The 25,782-nt window shown below is 36.5% G+C and overlaps 2 protein-coding genes across 3 annotated transcripts in view; one reads left to right on the top strand and one right to left on the bottom strand.

Annotated features, from left to right (window-relative positions):
* Positions 1-7,379, top strand: part of LOC117382966 (TATA-binding protein-associated factor 172-like) — a 33,282-nt gene extending 25,903 nt beyond the window's left edge. Inside the window, exons 21-24 of the mRNA XM_033980211.2 lie at positions 1,726-1,856; positions 3,550-3,733; positions 6,282-6,448; positions 7,137-7,379. Coding sequence (XP_033836102.1) covers positions 1,726-1,856; positions 3,550-3,733; positions 6,282-6,448; positions 7,137-7,253 — 599 coding nt within the window. The 3' untranslated portion in view covers positions 7,254-7,379. The remainder of the gene's footprint in view (positions 1-1,725; positions 1,857-3,549; positions 3,734-6,281; positions 6,449-7,136) is intronic.
* A 4,883-nt stretch (positions 7,380-12,262) lies between these two features.
* Positions 12,263-25,782, bottom strand: part of ide (insulin-degrading enzyme) — a 30,766-nt gene continuing 17,246 nt past the window's right edge. The window contains exons 14-25 of one of the 2 annotated variants that reach the window (XM_033979273.2): positions 25,115-25,197; positions 24,537-24,681; positions 20,790-20,900; positions 20,080-20,200; positions 19,013-19,104; positions 18,160-18,271; positions 17,341-17,508; positions 16,153-16,425; positions 15,874-15,935; positions 14,201-14,273; positions 14,055-14,122; positions 12,263-12,941 (exon numbers count right to left, since the gene is read on the bottom strand). In XM_033979273.2, the coding sequence (XP_033835164.1) occupies positions 12,846-12,941; positions 14,055-14,122; positions 14,201-14,273; positions 15,874-15,935; positions 16,153-16,425; positions 17,341-17,508; positions 18,160-18,271; positions 19,013-19,104; positions 20,080-20,200; positions 20,790-20,900; positions 24,537-24,681; positions 25,115-25,197 (1,404 nt within the window). In that variant the 3' untranslated portion in view covers positions 12,263-12,845. Of the gene's footprint in view, positions 12,942-14,054; positions 14,123-14,200; positions 14,274-15,873; positions 15,936-16,152; positions 16,426-17,340; positions 17,509-18,159; positions 18,272-19,012; positions 19,105-20,079; positions 20,201-20,789; positions 20,901-23,557; positions 23,703-24,536; positions 24,682-25,114; positions 25,198-25,782 lie in introns of both variants that reach the window. The other variant, XM_033979275.2, reaches the window with a different exon arrangement.

The raw sequence follows: 25,782 nt of genomic DNA, 5'->3' as shown, positions 1-25,782 counted from the left end.
GTTTTAAACTCATAATTAGTAGTTTTAAAAGTCGAAATTACGAGTTTTAAACTCGTAATTACGAGTTTTAAACTCATAATTACGAGTTTTAAACTCATAATTACGAGTTTTAAACTCATAATTACGAGTTTTAAACTCATAATTACGAGTTTTAAACTCGTAATTTCGACTTTCTGTGGGGCTTTTTTTTTTTTTTTCATGGCGGAAACGGGCTTCCATAGCATTCTGAACACAATCCTACTTTTTAAACATATATTGCAAATCTAACCACAGTACTCATCAGAAAAAAATGCAAACAACTGCAGGGACATTACCATTTGAGAAAAGAAATATGAAATGATAAACTAATACAAGAAGACCATGAGTTTCAGAACATGTTTGTATTAATCTAAATTACAGGTACAACAAGATGTTACTCTGAAATTTTAGTATTGTGACAACAATAGAACAAAGTATTCATAATTTTTATACTTAGACTTGATATTTAATACTGATTATTTTGCCGATTCTGATGCCGATTTGATGATTGCAAATTGCAAATTCCATTAGAATGTGATTTATTGTGCAGCAATATATCAATATCATGGTTGGTTTATGATGTCTTGAAGGTTATATTAAAATTAGCTATGAGTGAATTTCATTATGTTGAGGTAAGAGTTTTGGCTCCCAAGATGGCAACAGCTCAAATATATCTGACCAATTTATATATTAGAGATATTTCCATCTTGAATCCTCCTGCTGTTACCCCCCTCCCTCTCACTTCATCTCTCACTTACCCATGAAGCTATAAATATCCCAGAACCAGGAGCCCTCAGTAAATATGGCGTGATTTCCCTGGAGTGGAGGAGAGGTGGAGGTGGAGTAGAGGAGGAGAAAAGAAGTAGGGGTGGAGAAGGGGAGGAGGAGATAATCAGGAGGTGAGAGGGAGGAGTAGAGGATAGGTGTGGAGGAGGAGAGGACTGGACGATGCAGAGCTGTTTTTTATAAATTGGTCTTGCTCTGTGTCAAAAACTGATGGACTCGATCTGAAATTTGCATTAAACACTGAGCATTACTGATGTTGGCACAAAAATGTTGTACAAGTGAAGTTATGTGACGTTTAAGAGCTCATGAGTGTTACTTCCATCAACTTAAACTTTTTGTCCATGTCATATTTTTGCTTGTTATCTCTTAAACTCAATTAAAGATAAGTACCGGTAGTAGGTAGTAGATCATTTTTGTCATTTAAAACTAGACTAAAATGTAAAAGAATAATTTTGAACAAAAGACTAAGATGCATTAAAACATCTTGAAATTAACAAACTTAATTCATACAAGTCTTGTTTGTTTAGACATAAACAGACTATGTGCTTCTCTGATTGGTCCCAGACTACGCTTCGTTGGAAGTATGGGAAAAGCTCATTGAGATGGGCCTTATGTGGTTTTTAAAGATGGACCATGTTTTTTTTGCCTCATAAATGGCAGTTTTTCATAAGCTGTTATAGTGGCCTTTACTTTCATGGTTTCCTTCTGCCTTTCATAATTAACATGATTAATTGATAGATTAATTAAATTTAATTAATTCAAAGATTATCCAAAAATGAAGGTAAAACTAACCATAACATTTTTTATTTTTTTATTGAGTAATGCTTTAAAAGGATGTTAAATATGCCACAATGACAAAGATTGGCATATAAAGACAAAAACAACTACTAAAATAGATCTGCCCTCCACTGCCACCTTCAGGTCCTGTGGTGTATGTGCTGGACCTGGCAGACAGACTCATCTCGAAGGCCGGACCGTTCGCCGCAGCCGGGATCATGGTGGGGTCTATTTACTGGACGGCGGTCACCTACGGAGCAGTCACTGTCATGCAGGTAACAGCAGTGTGGATTCTAGGGTGACTAGGGTTGTCAAAAGTATCGAAAATCAGATACTAATTAATACTAGACAAAAATAAACCTTTCCTGAATAGCTTTTGAGTATCAAGTCTATTCCTTAGTGTCGAAAAGTTTGAATTTTTTGTAATGTTAACAACAGGTGCAGAAGGTTAAAGGGCCAGTGCCTGATTTCAAACCATGAGTCAGGAGCACGTTTTAGTTTGAACTTTTAGCTTCACCCACTCATGGTGCAGTATCACATCAGCAAAAAGGACAGAGAAACAACTGTCTGGGGTAGTGTCCTGTGGTTGTTTCCTTATAGTTCTTCAATATCTCTCTACTCTCTACTACTTACTTTTTTTCGTCACTCATGAAAATGCACCATGACAGAGAATCAAGTGTCTGGGATAGTGTCAGGAAGTTGGATTCTCATGATTCTTAGTAGCAATATGTTTGATTGGACGAAAAAAAAAAAAATGACCCTGTTAGTAGCTCCTCTGTTAGTTATTACTTGAAAAAATGCTATCTAAAATGAATAGATAATATTGTACAGTCTTATTTAGCAGCTTTTACTATATGTTGCATAATGTAAAGAGCCATTTGTATTTGCAAGAATAAATTCAAATCAGACACAAGCCCTTTAAACCAATAATCACTATAATGAGCAAGTTTTGATTTGAAAGAATATAATAAAGTGTAATCATTTGCCTGGGGTCCAGAATACACATTTCAATACGTTACGAAGTAAAGAGTCTGGTCACCGTTTTAGTGAAACCTTTGAAGCGAAGCACTAAACTCTGTTAATGTAAAGTGAGAGAAATGTCATTTTATTCAAGATGATATATATGAGCTCCATTGTTTCAGATTCTTCACTGAAAAAATAAATTATATTTGGTCAGACTCGAGATGCAATGGACCGAGTGGGGACCAGACTAATATCCCTCTGTATAAAAAAATAGAGGGATCTGATGGTTATAATTATCAACAGGCTGTAAGGTAAAGGGACTGTGCCATTTGAGTTGATCACTGCATCATACCACTATTTAAAGTGTTTATGCAGTTATAAATTGTGAAATACCAGTGAAAAAAACAGCTGTTTTCAGTACAAGCTACTCAAAATAAGGGACAAACAAAATGGCTGCTAGTATTCATCCAAATAGAAACCAGTGAAGTGTATGTGTTATAAAATTGGAAAGGCACAGACGATTGGTTTTCTGCCTCTGTGGAAATGAGCAACTTGGATAAAAAAAACTACAAAAAAACATTGTATTTCGTTTTAGGTGTTTCTGCATCATGTTGTGAAAATGTTTTAACAAGTTTTCTTAATTAAATGTAAAGTGTTGGTTAAAATAAAAGCATGTTTTTTATTTTTATTTTGGTTGTGATTCTTGCTCTGATAAAACATCCTTACTGACCTGGCTTGAAATCTCAGCAACCCTGACTCTTATTTGGCTTGGAGGAGGGCCTTTTCCTGCTTGTTTCTATGGGAATGTTGTTCCTTTGGCTATAATGTTCCACAGTGTGGCATAAAACGTATCCATGGATCCATGCAGGTGAAGAAAATTGCATACTGTATCTTTAATGAAGACATTGTTTTATAAAAATTGCTGAAGTTGAACCTGATCATTTGGTTAAATTACCTTACATCCTGCTTTGTCCCCTGTCTTCTTCCCTGACTCCTGCTCTTCAGGTGGTGGGACATAAAGAGGGTCTGGATGTGATGGAGAGAGCAGACCCTCTGTTCCTGCTGATCGGACTTCCCACAATCCCAGTGATGCTGATCCTGGGAAAGATGATCCGCTGGGAAGACTATGTGCTCCGTCTGTGGAGGAAGTACTCCAACAAGCTGCAGATCCTCAACAGTATATTCCCAGGTCACTTACATTATTGTTTATCCTTTGTGTTTGTTTGATGCACTGATTGTGTGTTTGACATTCAGAATGATTATTTATTTGACTTTCAAATAAATCACAAATTTACTGAAGCTAATGGCTCAGTCCAGGGCAATATGATGAGCAAAAATCGTCATATTGTATTTCTGCATTTAATGCAGCTCAAATTTAGACATTTTTTCCTAACAGCTTCTCCTTTATCGGCCCCTGTAAGGCTCTGAGTGAGTGACAGGTGGATTTAACGATCATAAGAAGCAGATGACATTTTCCACTTAAAGGCTATAGAAAAATACAAAATGTGATAATTTGAATGAATTTGTGGGCTTAACACTAGGACCGCTGCATTCCACCTGCCTGCATCTGCCACACACTGGGCATTATGACCACTATATGTAAATGTCAATATTGCATGGCTTTATGAATCCTGATTTCAGATTTTTTTTAATTTCATAACCTACTTAAAACAAATAAATACCTTATAAATAATGTTAATGCAAGTGCTATTTGGCTAGAAAAATCATGAAATCCATTTTAATGGAAGTTCAGATCTATGAACTTCCATTAAAATCCACAAACTAATAGGTCTCTGTCTTCTGTGTGTGTCAGCACAAATTTATGTCCACTGTTATCCATTTGTAAAAAATGACGACGATGATGATAATAATTATGATAATGATAATGATGATAATGATAGTCATTTTATTTGCAATCTTATGGAATAATAGGCCTGCAGTGTTTACTTAGACCAGGTAAATGCATTATTTAATGTAGCAACGAAATTTAATTTAGCAACAAAATGACAAGATTAGGCCTATTGAACTTTGAAATCCCTGTCCAAGATTTGTGAACAATATCCCTACAAAATATCTTCACGGACAGATGATAAACATTTGGAGTGGCTATTTATTTTAATATTATGAAAACATTAAAATAACATCAGTCTATAAATATTTATTATAGAAGATGTGTTAATAATTGGCTATAGGCCAATGCTTCAAACTTTAAAGAGTTTATGATATAAGTGAAAGCTTGACGTGTAAAGCATCACTATTGGACTCAGAGATAGACTAAAGTAAACATAACTATATACAAGTATTATATTTTATTAAAGATTTTTTGTTGCTATCAATTCCTGAACCAATGAGACGAAAATGCAATGTGTTTTTACAATATAATAATAATAATAATAATAATATCTGCAGCAGTTCACGGTGGTTTTATTCGGTTCACTGAGAGCCTTACCTTTATTTTGTTATAAATGTGACATTGTATTCTGTGTAGAGCAGATCATAGTAATGTAATCTATGAAAAATATGTTTTTACAGCCAAAATATTAAGTCTATAATATCTTATTGCTGCAAATTTGTCTCCTTTGGAAGCTTTGCTCTGTTGCATCTGACAAACTAACATGGCAAACTACCTTTATATTATTATAGGCATCATAGCCTATTATATTTATCCTAAATGAGGAAGTAGGAGTAGCCTAATTTAGGGCTAACCTCTAAGATAAGAAGCACAAAGCTGAATTACCTGTATCCAAAAGAGTGGTGCGCTCTGGTGGAGCTGCTCCCTGGTGGAGGTCAGGTTCAGTTCACAGTCCGCCTTTTCCTACCTCCTGTCCACCTCCTCGTCAGACTCTCCCTCAAAAATATTGTGAAATAAGGCCAACATTTCCTCTGGAGAATTGGCTGTAGGCCTCCTGTTTTACTCACTTGTTCCTGTGTCCATCGTCTAATCTAAAAAGCCAGCAACATGCTAGTCTAACATGTAGTCTAAAAATGCAATGATGTTTTCCTTCTCTCCCCCCGATAAACACACACACTAACATAGATCAGCCATAATCATTAGATGCATTTTTGAAAAGCAGGAAACAATCCCGGGAAATGAAAACTACAATACATCCCCCTCATGTCCCCTGTACGTCCAATAACTGTATCAAATATAGCAGCTGCTTGAGACCCAGCGAGTTAGAGGAGACAGAAATGCTTATAAAACTTCATATGTTTATTTTTAGACCTAAATAAACAAATGACAGTATAGAAAACATGTATATGATAAAAGTCGTAAATGATCAGCCTCTGGCATTTTGTTTTAATACAACTAATAAGCATACTAGGATAAACACAGTGAAGGAGAGATCCACTCACATGGACGGGCGGAATGTGTCCAGGACTGATGCACATTCACTTAGACAGAGTGTCAGTGTAGCTACTAGTAAGCTACCTTGAACATTGTCAAGTGCATCTGGTCAAACCGAATCAAAATTTCCACATATACTGTGTTCCAAATTCTTATACAAATTATATTTTTCTCAGATTTTGCCAAATTGTCAATCATAATCATAATTTATATCATAATCATAATTTGAACATCATAATTTTCAAGTCATCAGCCTTTAGAGTACAATTTGAATGTTATTGAACAAACAACAATACCAGTATTTTTCAAAAATAACTTAAATTAAATTAAAATTATTTATAGTATTATAATTATTATAATTACAATTATCGTCTCTCTCTCTTGTCTGCAGGTATTGGTTGTCCCGTCCCCAGGATCCCTGCTGAGGCTTCTCCTTTGGCCGATCACGTCTCTGCCACCAGGATCCTGTGTGGAGCGCTGGTTTTCCCCACCATCGCCACCATCGTCGGAAAACTCATGTTCAGTAGTGTCAACTCCAACCTGCAGAGAACCATCCTGGTGCGTACAACGAGCACACCTACACCCACTCTCTCAATAGATTTATTTGATTGTACAATAAAGAGTTTTTCAAGGCTCTGTACCAGTTTGATTTTCGTCCCGATCACGGAACACTGGACCAGCTCTATACTCTCAATGGGGGGCTTGAGGGCTCATTATGCAACTTTTCTAGTAGGCGAACGCTACCTGCTCGTCTTCATAAAGATGTCATTGCTTTGCCTGAAATGTTCCACAGTATGGCACAAAATATATTTATCTCGCATTCATTCAGTTAAAGTTTATTAATGCTCAAAAATACCTAAAATGCATCCTCATACTGAATAGGTTCACCTCTTTACAGATCTGACTTGTAACTTGGCCTGGTGGTGTCACTTACTTGTCTCCATGAAGATCGGTGACTCTTGTGCCACACTGTGGAACATTCCAGGCAAAGCAATAAAAGTTACATTACATAGAAGTACACTGGAGCTGCAACAATTAATCACTGTTAAAAAATGTTTTGTCGTAGTTTGATTATTGTAAATTTTGTATTGGGCCAAAAGTAATCGTTTGACTTGTCGACTAAATGAAAAATAAGTTGCAGCTCTACTGTGTTTCCTTAAAGCATAATGAGACTCTCTAAATAGTAAAATTTCAAACCTATCGCTCACCCAGTCTCTTATTTAATCCCACATTTCTTTTTTCACAGGGAGGAATTGCGTTCGTGGCCATTAAAGGAGCGTTTAAAGTTTATTTCAAACAGCAGCAGTATCTGAGACAAGCCCACCGCAAGATCCTCAACTTCCCCGAGCAAGAGGAAGTTTAGGCTGGACACTTTTCATCTGACCCCTAAAAAACCTGGATGTACCACAGACTGCCAGTCAGACGAACGAGAGCTGTATGTGGAGTGACACCTCTGCTCCATAATGGATCTCTGCTACTGTTTTGTGTTTTTAATTTCTCAACACTTTTGCAAAATTCGGACTGCAAAAAAAGTGTTGAGTTAAGTTTCAAATTATTTTAAGGAAGAAAAGGTGGGGCATGTGTCATTTTATAATAAATAATTGTTTTATATGATGATTTATTTTGCAAGTTTCAAATGTTCACTCCTTTTTGCCATTTCTTGAAGGAGACTCTGTATATCAAATGAGGAAACATGTTGGAATTAATTATAAGAATAAACTGCGTTATGGAATATTGCATTATTGACTATTGCTGATTGTTTTAAGAACATAAATTGCTTTGTTTTGTAAAAGTAAGCTTACGGTTTGCTTAACACTTCTGCAGCTTTAAGTGCGTATGACAGGTTTTCATCTTTTTCTATTTCTGTCTTCGTTTGGTGCCTGTGGTAAATATTTATCATAGTTTTACATCAGTTTAGTGGCTGTTTGTAGAAAAAAGTTGGGAAGAAAAGTACAAAAACACAGGAAGTGGTGCTAAGTACAAAAACAGAATACCCCCATCTGTCAACACCAAAAGAAGGAATTTTTTTTAGCAGTTTAAACATGAATTTAACAAAATAAAGATGTATTTTTATTAATCTAATCATAACTACTGTGCAATTTATAAAGTATTGGCTCTTTCTAACATTATGGAATTCCCTCTACATAATGTCATATCTGCTGCCTGTGTCCAACCAGGAAGTAAAATTATAAACTATGAAAAAATAGGACAAGCGTTTTAGTAAAATATTAAATAAAATTATGTTAACCATGTTTTACCGAAGTGAGTAGTCTAACCTGTCATATGCACTTTTAAGAAAATTATTTTCATCACCACGCTACATAACACTCCTGTCTTCTTGCCTCTGAATAAAGATTGTGCTACTACTACTATATTCTACCGTATATACCAAGGCACAAATACGTGACAATCTGATTATTATATCTTTAAAAATGGAAATTCAACTATATTTGACCTGGTTCGTTTCATGAAAATACTTGATAGGTTGAGTTTTTGTTGTAGATTTCATGACGATATAACAAATGGAGGGCAGAGGCTCCAAACTTGTGTACCCTTGGGTCTTAAAACGACAATCTTTTCCATGTTGGTGAATAATCATATAATCATGTGGATAGGTCCAGTATTATGTGCAGAGATATTAACCATAATAGCCCGTAAGCTGAATGTGACCTCTGCCTTCCATCTATACACTAGTGTCCATAAACGCAACATATTCATTTCATATATTCAGGCGTTGACAAATGATGCCCTCTTTCCTTTTCTGAAATCACCTTTTCAACTATTACTTTGCTAATAAGGGATTTAACAAGCCACATTTGCAGTTCACCGTTAACATTTGTACTGAAAAATGGATTCTGCATTCAAGTTATACCATTATGTTCAAGGTGTACAATGCAACTTTTCTGATGGGGGTTGTGTTTGTCTTCATAGAGATGTTATTGCTTTGCCTGGAGTGTTCCACAGTATGACATTAAATTTAACAATCCCCATGGAGACGAGGACGAGACAAGTAGGATGTAGATGTACTTTTCCCCATTAGAACAGTGAGTACACCTTTAACTAGCCACAACTTTGGTTAATTGTTATAATTCTATGTCTCGCTACTACAGATGTATGAATAAGCCTTAACCATGATGTATTCTACTATATATATACACACACAAACTGAAAAACTACCAGCATTGGCCTGTATTTGGATTACGTTGGTGTAAAGTCCTAAATATAACTATTGGAATGCTTTTAATGTCACCCCAAAGGTCAATAAGGACTTCATAATAAACACTATACTCAAATGTAGGTGTGTAAAAGTAAAAGGTGCCTCAGTCCACAGCCCTGAACCAGAGACTGACCCGAACAGGACAGGTGTCATGGCAACGCTGTGTTTATCAAAGCTCATGTGAATAAATGTATTTTTCCAAATGTTAAAGTGAGTTTTTTGTTTTGATACATGGAATAGAAAACAGGCGGCAGTGGTTCAAAGTTATTCCTCACTTACTTTATGCATTACGAGTGTCCTAATTTTTGGGCAAGACACATATTTTTTTATTTCTGTGTGTGTATTAACTGGTGAGAGTTTTCTAGATATAAAACATTTAAAAGGAACTATGTAGTCTGCACTTTTACAGTTAAAAAAAAAAAAAAGGTATTACAATCCCAACTGATTTGAACATGTCCACCTTATAATCAGGGACACAGACAAGTCATGTTTATGAAATTTAAAATCAAAATCTTACTTTCTTTAGGTAACCAATGAAGACAGTAAAGCGCTGCATAGATTTAAGCCAAATTTGACAACCGTAAATCACCAAATATGATGAATAAAGTAAGAAAACAAACACTTGGGATAATCTTCCATTCAGTTTATTAATTAGAAACACACAAACAATTTAAAAACAAACTTTAAAAACGCCAGCACTCATTTTGACCCCTCCCACACCTCATCTCAACCAATCACACGGCGAGTTTACATCCAGGAAATTCAAAATTAAAACAAAAACACCAAAAATTCTATAAGTCCAATGTTTTTCTCCTACATCACACGGTTAACAGTGCATGGCCTGTGTAGCCTGATATGTGAATGTTGCTATTGTCTATTCTCAACACTGCAGGACAATTTGTATTATGTTATACGTTTTTTAGCTACAATTTTAACATCTTTGCTGGTTTTTCTTTGGGTTATCGACCAAAAAGGAGAGACAAAAGACAAAAAATACATTGACATAGATAACAACATGGGTTTGGTAAAATGATGGGAAACTTGGAGAAGCTTACATAGGTGGATTTTGAATTTTGAATAAGAAATAAAACACAGCTTGACTGACAAAAAACAGGGAAAAAAAATGTATAAAAATTGACATAAAAACAGATGTGGCTGTTTAAAATAATACAGATGTTTGGTAGCACCTGAGATAAGCTCATTTTAACAGCATCAACTCAATATTTTTATGACAAGTCTTAAAGGTTCAGTATGCAACTTCCTGGAAGTGGCACATCACCTGCATGACTACATGGAAACTGAAAATTAAAACCATACTTTGGAACATTCTCCATGGAGATAGAAGTGTTATATGCCATACTGTGGAAGATTATAGCCAAAGGAACAACATTTCTGTGGAAGAAAGCGCCAGAGGACCCTCCTGCGGGCTACGGAAGAGTCAGGTTTGTGGAGATACAAGCCCGCTCACAGTAAGGTACATGTTTTTTCTATTTTTTTTTAAGGGAATAAATGCATCCAAAATGAGAAAAAACAAAACAAAAACGGCATTTAGTCTACAAATAACATTCCCTCCCGTAGACATTTTTGTAGAAATTGAGAAATACTAACAAGTTAAATAGTTCAAGATAATTGATTAAAATTGGTTGTTTTTTTCGATAATTAACTCGTCATTATCAGACGAGTCAATGCAGCCCTGAATGAGAACTTAATCAGTCTTGTACAACAGTCTCTCTTCCCTTTGCTGTTCTAGTAGTTTATTGCTTTGAGATCCGCGTACATTCACGTAGGATGAATTGGTCTTAATTTTCCAGTCCATTTCTCCAGTCCAGCTGTTGCAGTGTGGAGGTTTCATTTTTATTCATATAGTTGGACCAGGATTGTCTCAAATGACTAGTTAAGTTTCCAATTTGCAGAATATCTTACATTTTCAACATGTTTCATTCAAATCCACTAATAATTGTATAGCTGCGCATGTGTTTAAGTTTTGCAGTTTTTTTTGTTTTTGTGTCTAATGGGGTAATAAAAGGCAGTAGAGGAGCAACAGACTGTTCAAATTCACCTGACTACATAGCTGTTGTGTCCTTAAGCAAGACACTTCACCTGCCATTCCAGTCATAGTACAAAGTGGCTGGTAAGGTGAGGTAGGGCATCTAAAAACTATGAAATCTAATATAACTTAATTTGTTGAACTATATCACTATGCTGATTCTGAAAGATACATTTACTCTCGTTTTATTATTATTATTTTTTAGTTAATTATCAGTAAGATACAATCACGTTAAGATGTAAACAAGGAAAAGGGCCAACACAAGCTTTTGGGAGGTTTTCAGGTCTATTTTTGTATGGAAATTAATGTTTTTTAACCAATAAATGTCATAATACTAAGCAAAAACAACCAAATAGTGCTGGTATGCATCATATTTAGCATAGCTTATACTGTTAGCCCCTCCATGTACATTACAGCTTACAGGAAAAAACTTCAGTCAAATACAGACAATTAAAGTATTGACAATCTTCCCGGGATTTATTGTTCTAAAATTTGAAAAAAAAAAAAAAACCCAAAAAAACAGCTGTTACAAAAGGTAGATGATGTTTATTTCCAGCAGCTAATGAAATTAAATGAATAAACACAGCAATGGGAGTACCCTGAGATGTCGGTAGCTAGTCTAAAAATGCAACTGAAAATTTTAAAAAGAAACATTTAAAGACGGGGTATTAGAGTTGTATGGGGTATTAACTGCTGACAGACAGTATATATATGTTTAGATCGCCATGTTACCTTTTATTGTTTTGAAAAAAATATAACGCGTTTAATAACTCTCGCTTCCCTTTGCTCTCTGTGCAAGTCACTCCCCTTTAGAGCGATATCTCAAAACAATCAGCACACTTCTCAAAAAAGAAACTACTGCACATGGTTTGTTAAATAGTTGTGTACAGTTTTGTGTCGTGGTTTTGTACATTATGGAGTGGTGCGGATGACGTAGGCCCAGCATTGCACACAATCTTACAGCCAACTCTAAGAAGGGTTCAAATAGGGCCCAGAACAGATTGCTAAATTACTCAAACATGCATGGATGACATTTAAAACCTCTTCAGGCATGTATTTGATGAGGGAATGACATAACACAGTAAAAAGCTTAAAAAAAAGATTCAGCATAATACCCCTTCTTTAATTAATATTTGGAAAATTATTTTAAAATTGCTCCTCAAAGTATCCCAACATTTTACCAGCTCATAGAATTCAACATACATCCTGCTAGCTTTAACTTTAAAACCATAAATATAAGGCAATGTCCTTCACAAATGCATACGCTTGAAAAAAATATTGGGTACTTTTTGCCATTCAAATGTCCATTACAATTCTCCATCTGTCTTCATTAATTGACATTTTTTTCTATTTAAAAAACTAATTCAAAAAGCAGCAATATTTGAGTGATTGGATTTTAACGCTATGTACTCATGAAGGGACAAGTTGTTTTGCCCTGTTTGCTAGTTACTCTATTGTGAAGTGGAGTGGCTAGCTACCGTTAGCACAAACTAGCTCTGTGATTTGAAATACATAGGTTTTTGTACCCCCATTGAGTCCTATAGGAGCCTGCCTTACATGCACAATCTAATGCAGGTTCGGTCAGATTTAAAGGGGTGTCGTTAAGGGGTAAGAGAGGGGAACAAAGGGTGCTGTGGGTGCCCCCCTAGTGTCCCTGTACTGTCCCGGTATATTGTGGATTCAGGTGCACCTCACAGTTTGGCTGCCATGAAGTTGATGTGAGGTTTTGCCAAAGGGAACAAAGGCAGGCTCCTCTTGAATTCAGTCATGTCTTGCACCAGAATGGGCTGAGAATGAGAACAAAAAGTTACACAGTTAAACTTTTTCAAGCCTTCTATAAGATTAAAAGGCACTGTACCTAATTTTTACTGTCTTAACAATTCTGTGTGCACTGTAATTATTTCCCTTGATTAGTTTATAAGCTCTGAGACCAGTGCGGAGTTTGGCCGTGACAGAAAAGCTAACAACAAACAGCATTGTAATGCTCGCGTCCTGATAATCTGACAGTAAAAGGCTTTCCAATAAGATGCAGAGAGCACGCAGTGGACTTGTTTTGACCTCAAGAGCTGCTCATACAAAACTAAATTTACTCATTTATAACCATAAAGTCAGATAACCCAGCTTTAAGACAACAAATAATACAATTACTGTTGAACAATTTTCTAAAGGTTCAATTTATTCTTTAGCTTTAATTCTGAAAAATTAAAGTTAAAGAACAAAAAAGTAAGTGCCTCAGGGGTAAACAATCAGTGGCTACATTCGCATGGGGACATTTAAATAATCTTATAACTGCATATTTATTTACTCATATTGATTACTCACATCAGATTTTGCAGTTTACATGTCATTTAAAGTGCGTATGACTGGTTTGGATGATTCTCTAATTTTGATTTATTTAGGTGAGAAAATACCTTGTGTAAATATAAACACCAAATATTTACACCAAACAAGATGCAATTTATGAAGAAAAGTTGAAAAACAGAAAGAAAAAAAAATTTACAGGAAGTAGAGACTTCTATTTTAGAGACTTCTAAAAACAAAAATTATTCTGATACGTTAAACTTTATAACAACAAAATAAAGGTGTTTTTATTTCTTAGTAATTTCTGTGAACATTAGAGGAATTTGGTCCCATGTCATGATTTCCAACCAAGAAGTAAAATGTTAAACCTAAAAATGGCCAAACTGGGAAAAGAATTATACTTTTTTTTAAACACTTTAAATGGTCCAAAAAGGTCCAAATAATAGTCAGACAAAAATCTGATTTTGATGTGCATGCAACACTGGAACATAGTGTAGTAAAGATCTGAATAAAGATTTTAAGTTTGACTTATCAGAGTGCCTCAGATCTACTTCTAGTTTTGTTCTGTATCTTGTATTTGAGTGAATACTGAGTCTTACCTGAGGCAGAGAAGGGGCAGGAGACAGGTTGACATCATTTTGTGAAGGGAATTCACCCACGATTGGACCTGGGCATTAAAAATAACACAAGGGTCATCACTTAAAGTATTGTTAGCCCTATGGAGTATTGTATTAGTGTTACTGACATGTGTCCATCTCTCTGGACAAGACGTGCACTGAAACCTTGTGTCTTTTTGGAGCCTCTACTCTCAGTCTGTCCTGCAGACAAACAAAACTCAGATTACACAACAAGGATAATGCAAGAAATCTTTGAAACATTTCAGAAATTAGTATGTAAATCAATCCGTTTTATATATAATAGCATGTGTTATATTTTGTGACTAGGGATGCCAATATGGAGGATTTCAGCAGTCTAGTTTTGATGAGTCCACTAGTGAATCATTCAGATTTTTACCAAATAAAAGCTGAACTGAAGCCTTCTAGATTTGGAGAATGATTACAAATAAAGTGTAATTAAAAAAAAAAAAATCAAAATCAGAAATAGTTTATTCTTTTTTTAAAATAATGAACTAATTTTTTTATATAACGTCTTTGGGCATGAATCTTACAGTCTGTATTGGTGATTTTTATATTGCAGAATGTGATGATGTCAAACTCTCAGATAGGGACAAGAGACAATTTTCCTTATTGATTACATTTTACGCTGCCATGAAATTTCCAAAAGGTAAATTCACAAAACGCTGAACCTGACTAGACGCAAGAACTCACTATTACGGCACCAGTCTTCACTTTAGCAATATTCTATTTAACTGCCTGCCCCACATCTGTATTAAATAATATTGTCCTATAGAATGTTGAGATGATACCTGGAAATTGCTGGATAATATTTGATAATAATAATAATAATAATAATAACAGCTAAAATTAAAGACAGTAAAATTATATGATTACCATTTTCTAATTCATAGTTGCAGTCCTATTTGTAGCAGTTATATTTTCATTGTAAGGTAGGGTCAGTATTAACAAGTCCAAAAATATAAAAACGACACTCTCATCTCCTCTGCAGTGTCCTTGTGTTATCGATCCATGAGATGTATTTTGTCTGGGGCTGTTTCTTCCCTGTGGCTCAGAAAGTGTTTCGTTTATGTGCGAGTAAGTGTTGGCCTATATTCGTTGTGGAGCAGACTGGAGGCCATTAAAAAACTGCTCTGTGCTGCTGTCTGTGTCAGGAAGATGGGGAAAGAAAGAACAGAGAAAACACTAGGGTAGGCATAAAAGAGAGAAGGGGAAGAAAGAGGGAGAGAGAAACGAGGAGAGAGAGAGATAGGGGGCATAGATGGAGGGGGGGAGGAAGTTAGATGGAGAGAAAGGAGAAAGTGACATACAGCACAAGGGGGAATGAGAAAAGAGGTGGGCAGAGAGAAGGTGAAGAAAAGCAAAAGTAAGAAAATGGGAAAGAAGAAAAAAGTGAGGGGAGATGGATGAGGATAGAGGGAGGAAACAAGAGTGGAGACAAAGAAAGATGGAGAGAGACAGAGGGGAAAGAAGGCTCTGGGCACAACACAAGTCAATATATTGTAGTTTGGGAGCAGAGCGGACAAAATCTACAGAAAGTAGATTACATTTTAAGTAGTTTTACATTTTAAAAAAGTATTTTACAGATCTAATGATTTGTATAGTTGCTGGCCTAAAAAAATAAAAACAACTACCGGTAACTACATTGTAACAGACTTAACCATGTATCATGTTTTCCTGAAAAGAGACACTCTGATTCCTCCTTTTAAATATGAATTATTTATTAAACTAATAATATCTTGTACCCATATGAACCCATACACCTCACAGATGCTGAACTTACTCTGTAAAAGTTCATAATGTGCTCTTTCGTCAGTGTCTTCAGGTAGGCCACTTCAATGTTATCTGTAATAAAAACAATTACAACAGGTTACAAATGACAATATTATTTAAATTGTTAATCACTACTGCAAAATGACAAATTTTTCATCATTCTGAAAACCATGAAAACACAATATGGCTTTAAAAAGTCCTCTAAATGTTGCATATTCAATTGTTAATTGCTCCTTCTAAATTTGTCCACAATTTTCAAACCCATGCATAACTTCTTGTCAGCCCCCACCTCTGTCAAAGTTGTACTGCTGTGAGATGATCTCTCCCCAGTACTTGGCACACTCGGCGGACAGTTTCTTGGGCTTGTCCAGTCTGCGGATGGCTAAGGCCTGGATGTGCTTCTGGAAGGCCTCCTCACTCATCTCCTCCACTGCCTTCTCCATGGTGCACAGGAACGCCTCCACACGGCTCTCCAGGTAGTGAGGTGCCTTCTCTGATTGGATAATGAACCTCAGGCCCTGTACACCATTGGCTCGTCTGGGACCGCTGAACACGATGTAACCTGGAGGAGCAAGGGAGAAGTATGTTAAATATGATATTATCATGTTTTTCTCCTTATTTGGTTTAGTGGGATAGTACCTGTGGTAAATATTTATCATAGCTTTACATCAGTCAAATAGCAGTTTATGAAGAAAAATTGAAGAAAAAAAAAGGTGGGCCATCAGTAGACAAAATTCTATCCAGAATGCTGGGACACTGTACACACAAGGATCACCATTTTGTGATAGTTTAAACCATGATCTCCAAACACATTTTATCTTTGAAGCAGAGAACCACAGTTGGTGGTCATTATAGTGAGTCATTGAATGGACATAGCTAACGCGCTAGCTGCCACATTTCAAATAGGAAGTGAGCGTGGGCACGAAGTGGATCCTTTGAGCTCTGGTTTCTATTGACCTTTTATTGAAAAATAAAATCTCTGTAAGCACTGCTGTGAGTCTTGTCATTTTGTCCTTAAAATTTTCGTATTAACCTGCTATACACAAACTTGTTTTTGTTTCACTATTTTGTCCCTAAACCAAGATATGAACATCATCATAATAATATTAAGAGTCCAATCTGGTGTCTGCTTTCCCCGAGGTTGCTCCTGCTAGTGTTAGCAACAGGTTGATTGACAGCCTCGTTGCTAAGCACCTGCCCCTTTAAACCAGCGGCGAGCAGCAGTGGGCGTGTATCTTCAACCACCTTTCACTTGATTGGCTCTTTGGTTTTGCACCCAGATTTCCAAATGTGGTCCCTGGTTGCAGATTAGCCACTATAACTGCTATAAATTTGCAGTAAAAAATAGAAATTAGTAAGTAAGTAAAATAGTAGTATAATAATTCTAGCCAATTCTTCATTTAACAACTATTTTAAAACTGCTGCCAATTCTACTCTATTCTTTATAGACATTTGTTTGCATTTTACTTGTATTTACCGAGTTGCTCTTTGGTTCTCAGTGTGTTGAAGCAGGGCTCAGAGATGATCTGACAGAAGAGCTCCAGCAGCATGTTATCGTGGGTGGTCTGCACGTCTGTCTGATAGTAGATCTCTATGCCACAGTTATTATGCACCTCGTTCCTCTGCTGATACACGTACCACCCACCTGGAAGACACAACACAGCACAGAGAGTTAAAGAAAGCAACAATCTTCATCATGATTACTGTCATCTCAATGCTTATGTACCATGGGGCGGTGTTATTGAATTCAATTATGTTTTGCTTTTCACCCAGACACTAGCCATGTTTACATGCATATCAAAAATCTGCTCATTATCTGACATTGGGAGTTATCAGATTACTGAAATGTCCTGTAAACAGTTGATGTGAGTAATCTAATTTTTTTTTCTTATTGTCCTCACCTGTGCAAAAAAGGGTATACTGATGTAGCTAAAACAAAAATAAATAGTATTATTGAAAATTATAAAATGCATTGTATTTTGTCTTCCAAAGAGTTTCTTCTGGTTAATTGGTATCAATGTACAGTTGTTGACTTGGTAATGCAATCTTTTCCAATAGATAAAACCTTTTGCAACTTTTATTTAACCATGAACAAAATGAAAAAAATAAATAAATAAAAAAAATAAATAATAATAACTGCAGACTAGCAGTAGCCAAAAAAGAGAAGTGCTGTATTTAATTGTAAATCAATAATGTTCAGGCTACATGTTTGTTTGTATTGTTATGTTAGGAAAAAAATATGTTTCAATACAGTCACGATGGGTTTACTGTCTAAATATAAACATGTAGCTCTTACCATCTGGGACCTGCACCTCCCTGTAGCGGATGAGCTGACTCGGGAGCAGAGGTTTGGTGTGAGCGTGTTCGATCAGAGTGTCCTCCACCATCTGCATCATTCCCAGAGCAGACTGTAGGGGGAGACAGAGAGTCAGAGGGGGCAGGAGACAAAAACAAGGCAATGCTTCCAGCGATAAATATAGGTATATCGTCAGGGATGAGGGATGTCAGGATTAAAGAAACTGTTCCATGTATTTGTGTATAAGTGTATAAGCAGCACTTGGGGTCTAACTTTCAGAGGCCAATATGTTCTATGTCAGCCAATAAAATGCTTTACAATTCAATGCAGGAAATCTGAAAGTGCGCTGTTAGCTTTAGTGTGACAACAAAACTCTAGTCTGGCAGAAGAGTGCTTATAAACTCATTGCGGTGATTTATTAGGATGCTAGGAATGTTAAATGAGCACTAACTTTGGACCACTGCAAAACGTTTAAAATGAATTAGAGTGGTGAATCTCCTCATTTTCAAAAGGGCGTGACTGAAAGGTGGATTAGCCAATCTGTATAGGAAAAATAAAGGAGAAAAATTGCAGATTTCTACAGAATCAATGAGTCAAACACTAAACTGTTGTTAATCTGAGGTGATACATTTGATTTTATTTGTAAATCATAGGTGACAATTGAGCTTCTTTTCACATCTTATTTATTTGGGGGAAAAAGTTGCAATCATTGATTCACTGATACCACAGGGGATTTACTCTGTTTAAGATGCATTATCTCAGAATGAAGAGTCTGAAGTGGACTGTCATTGCCAATATAATTTTCATATGATTTCAGAGTTAAACCAAAGAATTTTGTGTTAAATAAGCTAACCTCCTTTAAGATGTTTCCATGTATGAGTGCTTCGATGTGTAGCCGAGAGAGGAGCTGAGGAATGAACGCTTTCAGTCGAGGAAGAGTTACATCTGGAAGAGAAATACAAAAGCAATTATAACACAATGTACACAGGATTGAACAATGGGAAATAGTCAAATATTTACATTCCCAAGTATTAATATTTGAGTAAAATATAAACCGCTAAAATAATACAAGAATCCCATGTATTTCAGAACATCTTTGAATAATGAACTGCTATTTGAGTTTATTGCAATTAAAGTTGCAGTCCTCATGGATATTTGTTATCTCCATCAATACATATATACTAGGGCTGTAGTTTACTAACCAAATTCTTGGTTGACTAAAGACCTATGAAAGTCCTGCTGATCAATTATTCGACTAAAAAGGGGACGTGACAAAAGCCTTCAAAGCCATTACATATCTCTGTATCTGACCCAAACTGCACTCACAGGACTACACCTGTATGGGAGTTTGTGCAAAAACACTATTTATATGAACACATCGTTTCCTAGCACTTTTTAGCATAAAGACATCATGGTTTAATCTGACTTTTTTCCATATAAATACCAAAAATCTTCATCTAACTCACTAACTCTCTGCTGTTGTCCCATATAAATCCTTATCATCTAAATAAAATGAAATTATTATTTTTTTAAATCGATAAATGCACATTTTTGTCGACTGAGAAACGTCATCCGACTAATTGACTAAACAACAAAAGACCTACAGCCCAATACACCCAAGCAAAGTAGTTCCCAACCTTTTCCCAACCCTCGTGAATCAGGCCATCAGTTTAAAACTCTCTTGCTCTTCTTAAATTATTCCTTATTTTGGATCCCCATTAATTTTTACCACAGCTCTAACTTTTCTTCACAAGGTCCACAAATGCGTCACATGATCAAAATTATTAAGCATTTAATTCAGACAATTTAACAGCCGTTCTGGTGCTTATGTTCAAGTTCAACATTTAATCATCACAAATTATAACTACCAACTAGACTCTGACCCCTTCTGTAAGCTCCATTTCATAAACAATTACAGACCGTCAAGGGCGTCTCTGAGTTCGTCTTTGGTCCAGGCCACCTCGGTCATGAGCAGACGAAGGTAGTACATGGCGTGCTGATGAGGCTGCTCTGCCCGGAAGTTATTCAGAGACCTCATGTACTGCAGGACAAAAAAACAAGGTAGAGAGTTTTAAAAAGCATATGCTCTGCAAAGAGACAGCCAAGAAGAGTTAAAAAGGCTTTTTAGGTCTAGTTGGAATTATAAGGTTCAGTCTATAAATATTTTTTCCTTAATTCCTTCTACCACTTGAATACACATTTGATGAGAAGAGTAAAGTAACAATCAAAAGTAACACCTCAATTAGGCATGTAGTTAGCTGAGAACCTTGTAGAAACAACTGCCTGGGACAATGACAGACACTCGTATCTCTGTCAAGTTGCAACATCAGTGTGAGAGAAAGGACAATGTGTTCAGGGCAAACAGTTCCAAATGAACCATGTTTGTTACTCATGAATCAAAATCTGGAACGGTTTGCTAGAGTTCAAACAACAACACAATCATTTATTTCCCCCATATTGTGATTACTTGTTCAATGTCTAAAAATGCTACCCAACAGATAAATCTTCGGTTCATTATTTACAAATAAATAGAAAGCATGTGTGTCAAGAATTTCCTAACTTGGTAGCTGTCCTCATATCCCTAAACATAAAACTTTTTGAGGACAGAGAGGTCAAAAGTCAGGGCTCACCGCTTCTTTGATGATGTCAAAACGTCTCTCGTCAATCTCGAATGTGGCCATTTTCTCAATAATCTTCTTCAGGAGGATGTGCTGTTTGTCATTGTAACCTTTTACTGACAGCTGCAGAGAAAGTGTGAGGGATAAAGAGGCAGAGACAGACAGAGAGAGATGGAGAGGGACAGAGAGCCACAAAGAGAGAGAGAAAGTGAGAGGAGGAGAGAGAGTGAGGGGGCATTAGGGACAAGAAGAAAAACATGAGTGATGAATTTACTGTCTAAATAATATTTGGTTCACATGCATCAGCAATGACTTGAATTTGTATTGAGGTCAACGGTCCTGCGCACATCTAAAATTCCTATTCAATTTGTCTAGAGAAAAATAGATTCAAGTGTTAGAAAGCTTGCTGCTGGTAACCATCACCACAGTCATATCGCCATATTGCCCAGCCCAAGCACATATTCTCTTACATGGTCAGCAATATGAATTCAATTCTCATGATTCGTCATTTCACAAACTACTGAGAATCCAGCTGGCCCGGGTGCTGCTGTAGCAGTTACCCAGGCCATAAGTGGTTCAGACCAATCACAGGGCAGTATTGTGGTTTGGGCGCAGCAAAAGGTGAAGTGCCAAAATGTTAACGTGGACGGACATACTGTTTTACTGGAAATATAGACCATGCAGAGGGAAGCGCTTTGTGTTTCTTGCTTTTTCACAACTGGATTTAACAAAATCTAAACTAAATTAAAGATTACTCAGCTTGTTCCGCTGTTGGGGCGCTTCAAATCAGCATCAAATATATGTCAAGATATTCTTCCTTTTCCCGATCACTTTCAGCAAGAGGCATTCCAGACTGAAATGAGTTCTACACATTGGAGTACTGCGCATATTAATCTGTTTTGTTAGCAAGGCAACCTCTTCTCTGGATTGGATTAAATACCTCTTATCTCTTTATCAGTGCATTCTTGGTCTTCCAATCAAAAGTTGCTGAACAGTTCTAAACTTTCTTTGAAAACAAAAAAACTATACTTTGCTGTGTCACCTAAACTTTGACCATTTCCTGATTCAGCTCTGGTGCAGAGCCTCCTCCCCCTCTCCCTCTCATTTTCACTGACACCTGTTCAGACGAATTCCCAAAAACATCATTAACCTTGAAAAACCTGCAGCCTGAGAAGCTCTGGCTGTAATCTATTATAAACAGGATCATTACTGCGACTGTGTGTATCCAGGAGTGAAGAATCAATGTTGTGACTTGAATTTAAGAGGCATTTCTAGACTCAGTGACAAATGAAAGACACTAGTGAACTGTTACAGAAGCAGTGTATTCTCATTATTCTTTATCGCTCCCAGTTCACATAGCATTACAGAACATTATAAACTAGATGGAGCTGTTTGTCATGTTTTGTCACAAAGGTACTTTGTTAACCTAAACAACAGTAATCTGGGTAAAGTTGTATCGAAAGTATCGAAAATCAGATCCTAAACGAAACTAAAACTAGTATTGAAAGTAGACATGGACAATCTATGGCCCGGGGGCCACACACGGCCCTTTGGGCTTGTTAATCCGGCCCGCTGAACGTGACCAAATTATATTAAAATAGGTAAGGGTAAACCTTGTTCAATTTACATTTCCCCTGCAGTGCCAACGTTTCGCCAAAATATGGCGCACGTCAGCTACAACAACCTTGTTCGCGTGAATTATTCTCTTATCAGCCCTTCTGCAAAAATGAGCTCATCAAAGAAAGGAAAAGTTGATAGAGAGCGCCGATTGTTTGATACAGAGTGGACAACAAAATATTTTTTCACTGAAGTCCAATCAAAGGCTGTATGCCTAATATGCCAAGAAACTGTTGCGGTTTTCAAAGAGTACAATATCAGCCGTCACTTTGCTATGAAGTATGCCAACTACGCTAGCAAGCAGTCAACGCAGGAACGGGTGGCTCTGGCTCAGAGGTTGGCAGCCAATTTACAGACTCAGGAACAGTTTTTTCACCGGCAAACAGCGATTCAAAAGTCAAATACCAAGGCAAGTGTTTTGCTGGCATTCAAATAGGCAAAAACTAGCAAGCCTTTCTCCGAAGGTGAGTTTTTAAAAGAATGCATGGTAGAGACCGCAGGTATCTTGTGCTTGGACAGCCAAGGCAAGTTCGAAAAAACGAGTTACGCAGAACTGACTCACTGTATGGAATTAATTGATGAAGATATAGCCAAATCTCTAATATAATGTAATGAGTGTGTGCGTGTATGTATATATGTATATGTGTATATATATATATATATATATATATATATATATATATATATATATATATATATATATGCCCGGCCCCTCTGTCAAATTTTCAAACTCATTGTGGCCCGTGTGTCAAAGAGTTTGCCCACCCCTGAACTAGACACTCATTTGAGCAGGTATCGGAAAGTCACATTCACAGGAGAGAAATTAACGATCTTGAGCAGTATCAGAAGTATAAAACCACATAGACTAGTATACACTCATGGACCAGCACGAAAGCTACCTGGATGAGTGAGGAATTACAGATATAAGACTGCATGGTAATATAAAAGAAAGTACTATGATTTAATCTTGAAAATCATTCTGTTGATTATTATCGTGGTATTGGAATCAATTTATTAGTTATAATTCAAGTATTGCTTGATTGTTAATGCAATGTAAGCAACATCAAAATCACAGCAAAAAGCAGAAATTCAAAAGTTAGAAATGTTAGAAGCAAATCCACTCTTCCCTTTCTCCTCTCATCTTTGTTATGATTTTTACTTACGAGAATGGCATTCATCCCTGAGGCTACTCCATAGTACAGCCCTGCCAGCCGGGCTGCATAAGTATACTCTTTTAAATCATCCTTCAGTAATCTGAGCAACAAGTACGTCATGTTGCAGTGAAGGGGGTCTGCGTAAAGGTAGCGACTGATGGAGGAAACAAAACACAAAACACGGACAAAATAATGATGAAAACTTAAAAAAGTTGATGGTTCGAACATTAAAAGAGTATGTATATGCAGCCTTGGGACCAGCAGTATCGCAATATGTTAGCGATGCCATCTCTTACATAGAGTTTCCTGTTTTAAAGGTCTAATTAGTCAAATTTAAGAGAAAGGAGAGGTAATTTTAAATTAATAATTGCAAGAAAGGATGGGCTATTATGTCTAGGTACTATTACATCAAAATGTTGAGGAAGAGGAGATAGAGGGACAAATGAAAAATGGAAAAAATACAAGAGAGAGCCAAGACTGAAACAAAACGGTGCAATTTGAAATTATTTTTTAACCAACTTAATTTAACAAACCCATAATTATCATTATTGGACACCCTTACTGTTGAAGAAAATCTTGAATAATCCAGTGGTCAATATATACACGTCTTGCATGTTACAACTTTTTTGGAGCAGTGTCTGTCACCAGCGTCCAGTCTCCATAGAGATTATATTACATTACATGGAATGTTCCACATTATGCCATTAAACTTTTATATTATCACTGACACAAGCGGATGACACCACCAGGCCAAGTTAGAGGTTAAATCTATTATATTAAAAGGTATATTCAATACTGTAATGACATCTTTCTATTAACTTAGGACTCCAAATTTCTACACTGAACATACAATAAAGACAAACATATGCCTTTTAAGTAAATAAGCCACTCAAACCTGTTTCAGTCCTGTGGCTCAGTCTTATGGAGAGAGTAAAGGGGATACTGGGCTCTGGGATGCAGTGGACAGAGGACCAGTGGTGATACTTACATACATCCCATAGACGGTATTTTGGAGGTCATAGTTGAGGCCGGCTAGCTCGGCTGCATATGCATACTCGTTGAGGGAGTCCTTGAGGAGCTCCAGGTATAAATAAGCCATGTTACAATGCAATGGATCCACATACGCAAAGGGGCTGCAGAGAGAGCACTGGTTCAGTGCAACAATTATACACATAACATGGTAAGACTTCAACATATCTTTGCCTATGTTGGGAAGGAGCAAATCAGTATCAGATATTTTAAAGAAATGATATGTAGCAAGCATAACAATCTCCACTGAAACTGGATTCCCAGTGCCTAAACCTGCAAACAGAGGACACATACAAGTTTTACTCATTCTCAGTATATCGACAAGCCATTGAGAATTCTCTCAGAAGCTGCACTAGCCCTGATTCATGATTGGCTGCAGGTGCTGGGGTTTAAGTAGTGGCGATTCAGATCAGAGATTTTATTGAAACTGTATTAAAACAGATTTCAGTATTGAAACTGTAAATCCAAAAGTGAGGCTCATTCTGCTTTCTGATTTCGGATAATCATCTTTAGAACCAAAACACCATTACCACATACCTGAAGAACTCAAAATTGAGACAGGCCTTTGGCAGGAAAAACTTGTCGTCTTGTTTGAACCAGACTTTGCTCATCGCCGTGTCCTGGAGGAAAACAAACAGTACATACAGTTGAATATGCAGTACAAAAGAGATGGGCAACATCACAAAATTAATTCAGATCTATTTAGATTTTGCACAATTTTTGTATTTAAGATAGCAGCAGTAAAATTCCATAAAATTGGATTGAGAATGTAGATCATATGCATTCATAATAATGCACTGGATTTATATAGCAAATTTCAAGACACTCAAAGCACTTTACTTTGCATTATTCATTCACTCCACACCACTGTGGTTGTAAGCTAAGCCAACCTTAAGTTGAGTTGATTTTGTAAAATTGCCAAATACAATAATTCTGTCTCTTACTTTAGTACATCATTGTTGTTCATCCTAATATTGCTGGTTTTCAGATGACATAACAATAAACACCAATACTATTCAATACAAAAGGGGTGGCAGTTAAAATGAATATTGTTAAAATGCTGTTTTTAGCAAGTTCCATGGTCTAGTCCAGGAGTTGGCAACCTTTAACACCCAAAGAACCATTTGGACCCCTTTTCCACGGAAAAGAAAACATTGGGAGCTGCAAATACTTTCTGACAGCTAAAATAAAGATAACACTGTATA

Source organism: Periophthalmus magnuspinnatus, chromosome 15 (genome assembly GCF_009829125.3).
Source record: "Periophthalmus magnuspinnatus isolate fPerMag1 chromosome 15, fPerMag1.2.pri, whole genome shotgun sequence".
Lineage (NCBI taxonomy): Eukaryota > Metazoa > Chordata > Actinopteri > Gobiiformes > Gobiidae > Periophthalmus > Periophthalmus magnuspinnatus.
Note: the sequence above shows the minus strand (reverse complement) of the source record. Positions and strands in the feature narration are given on the sequence as shown.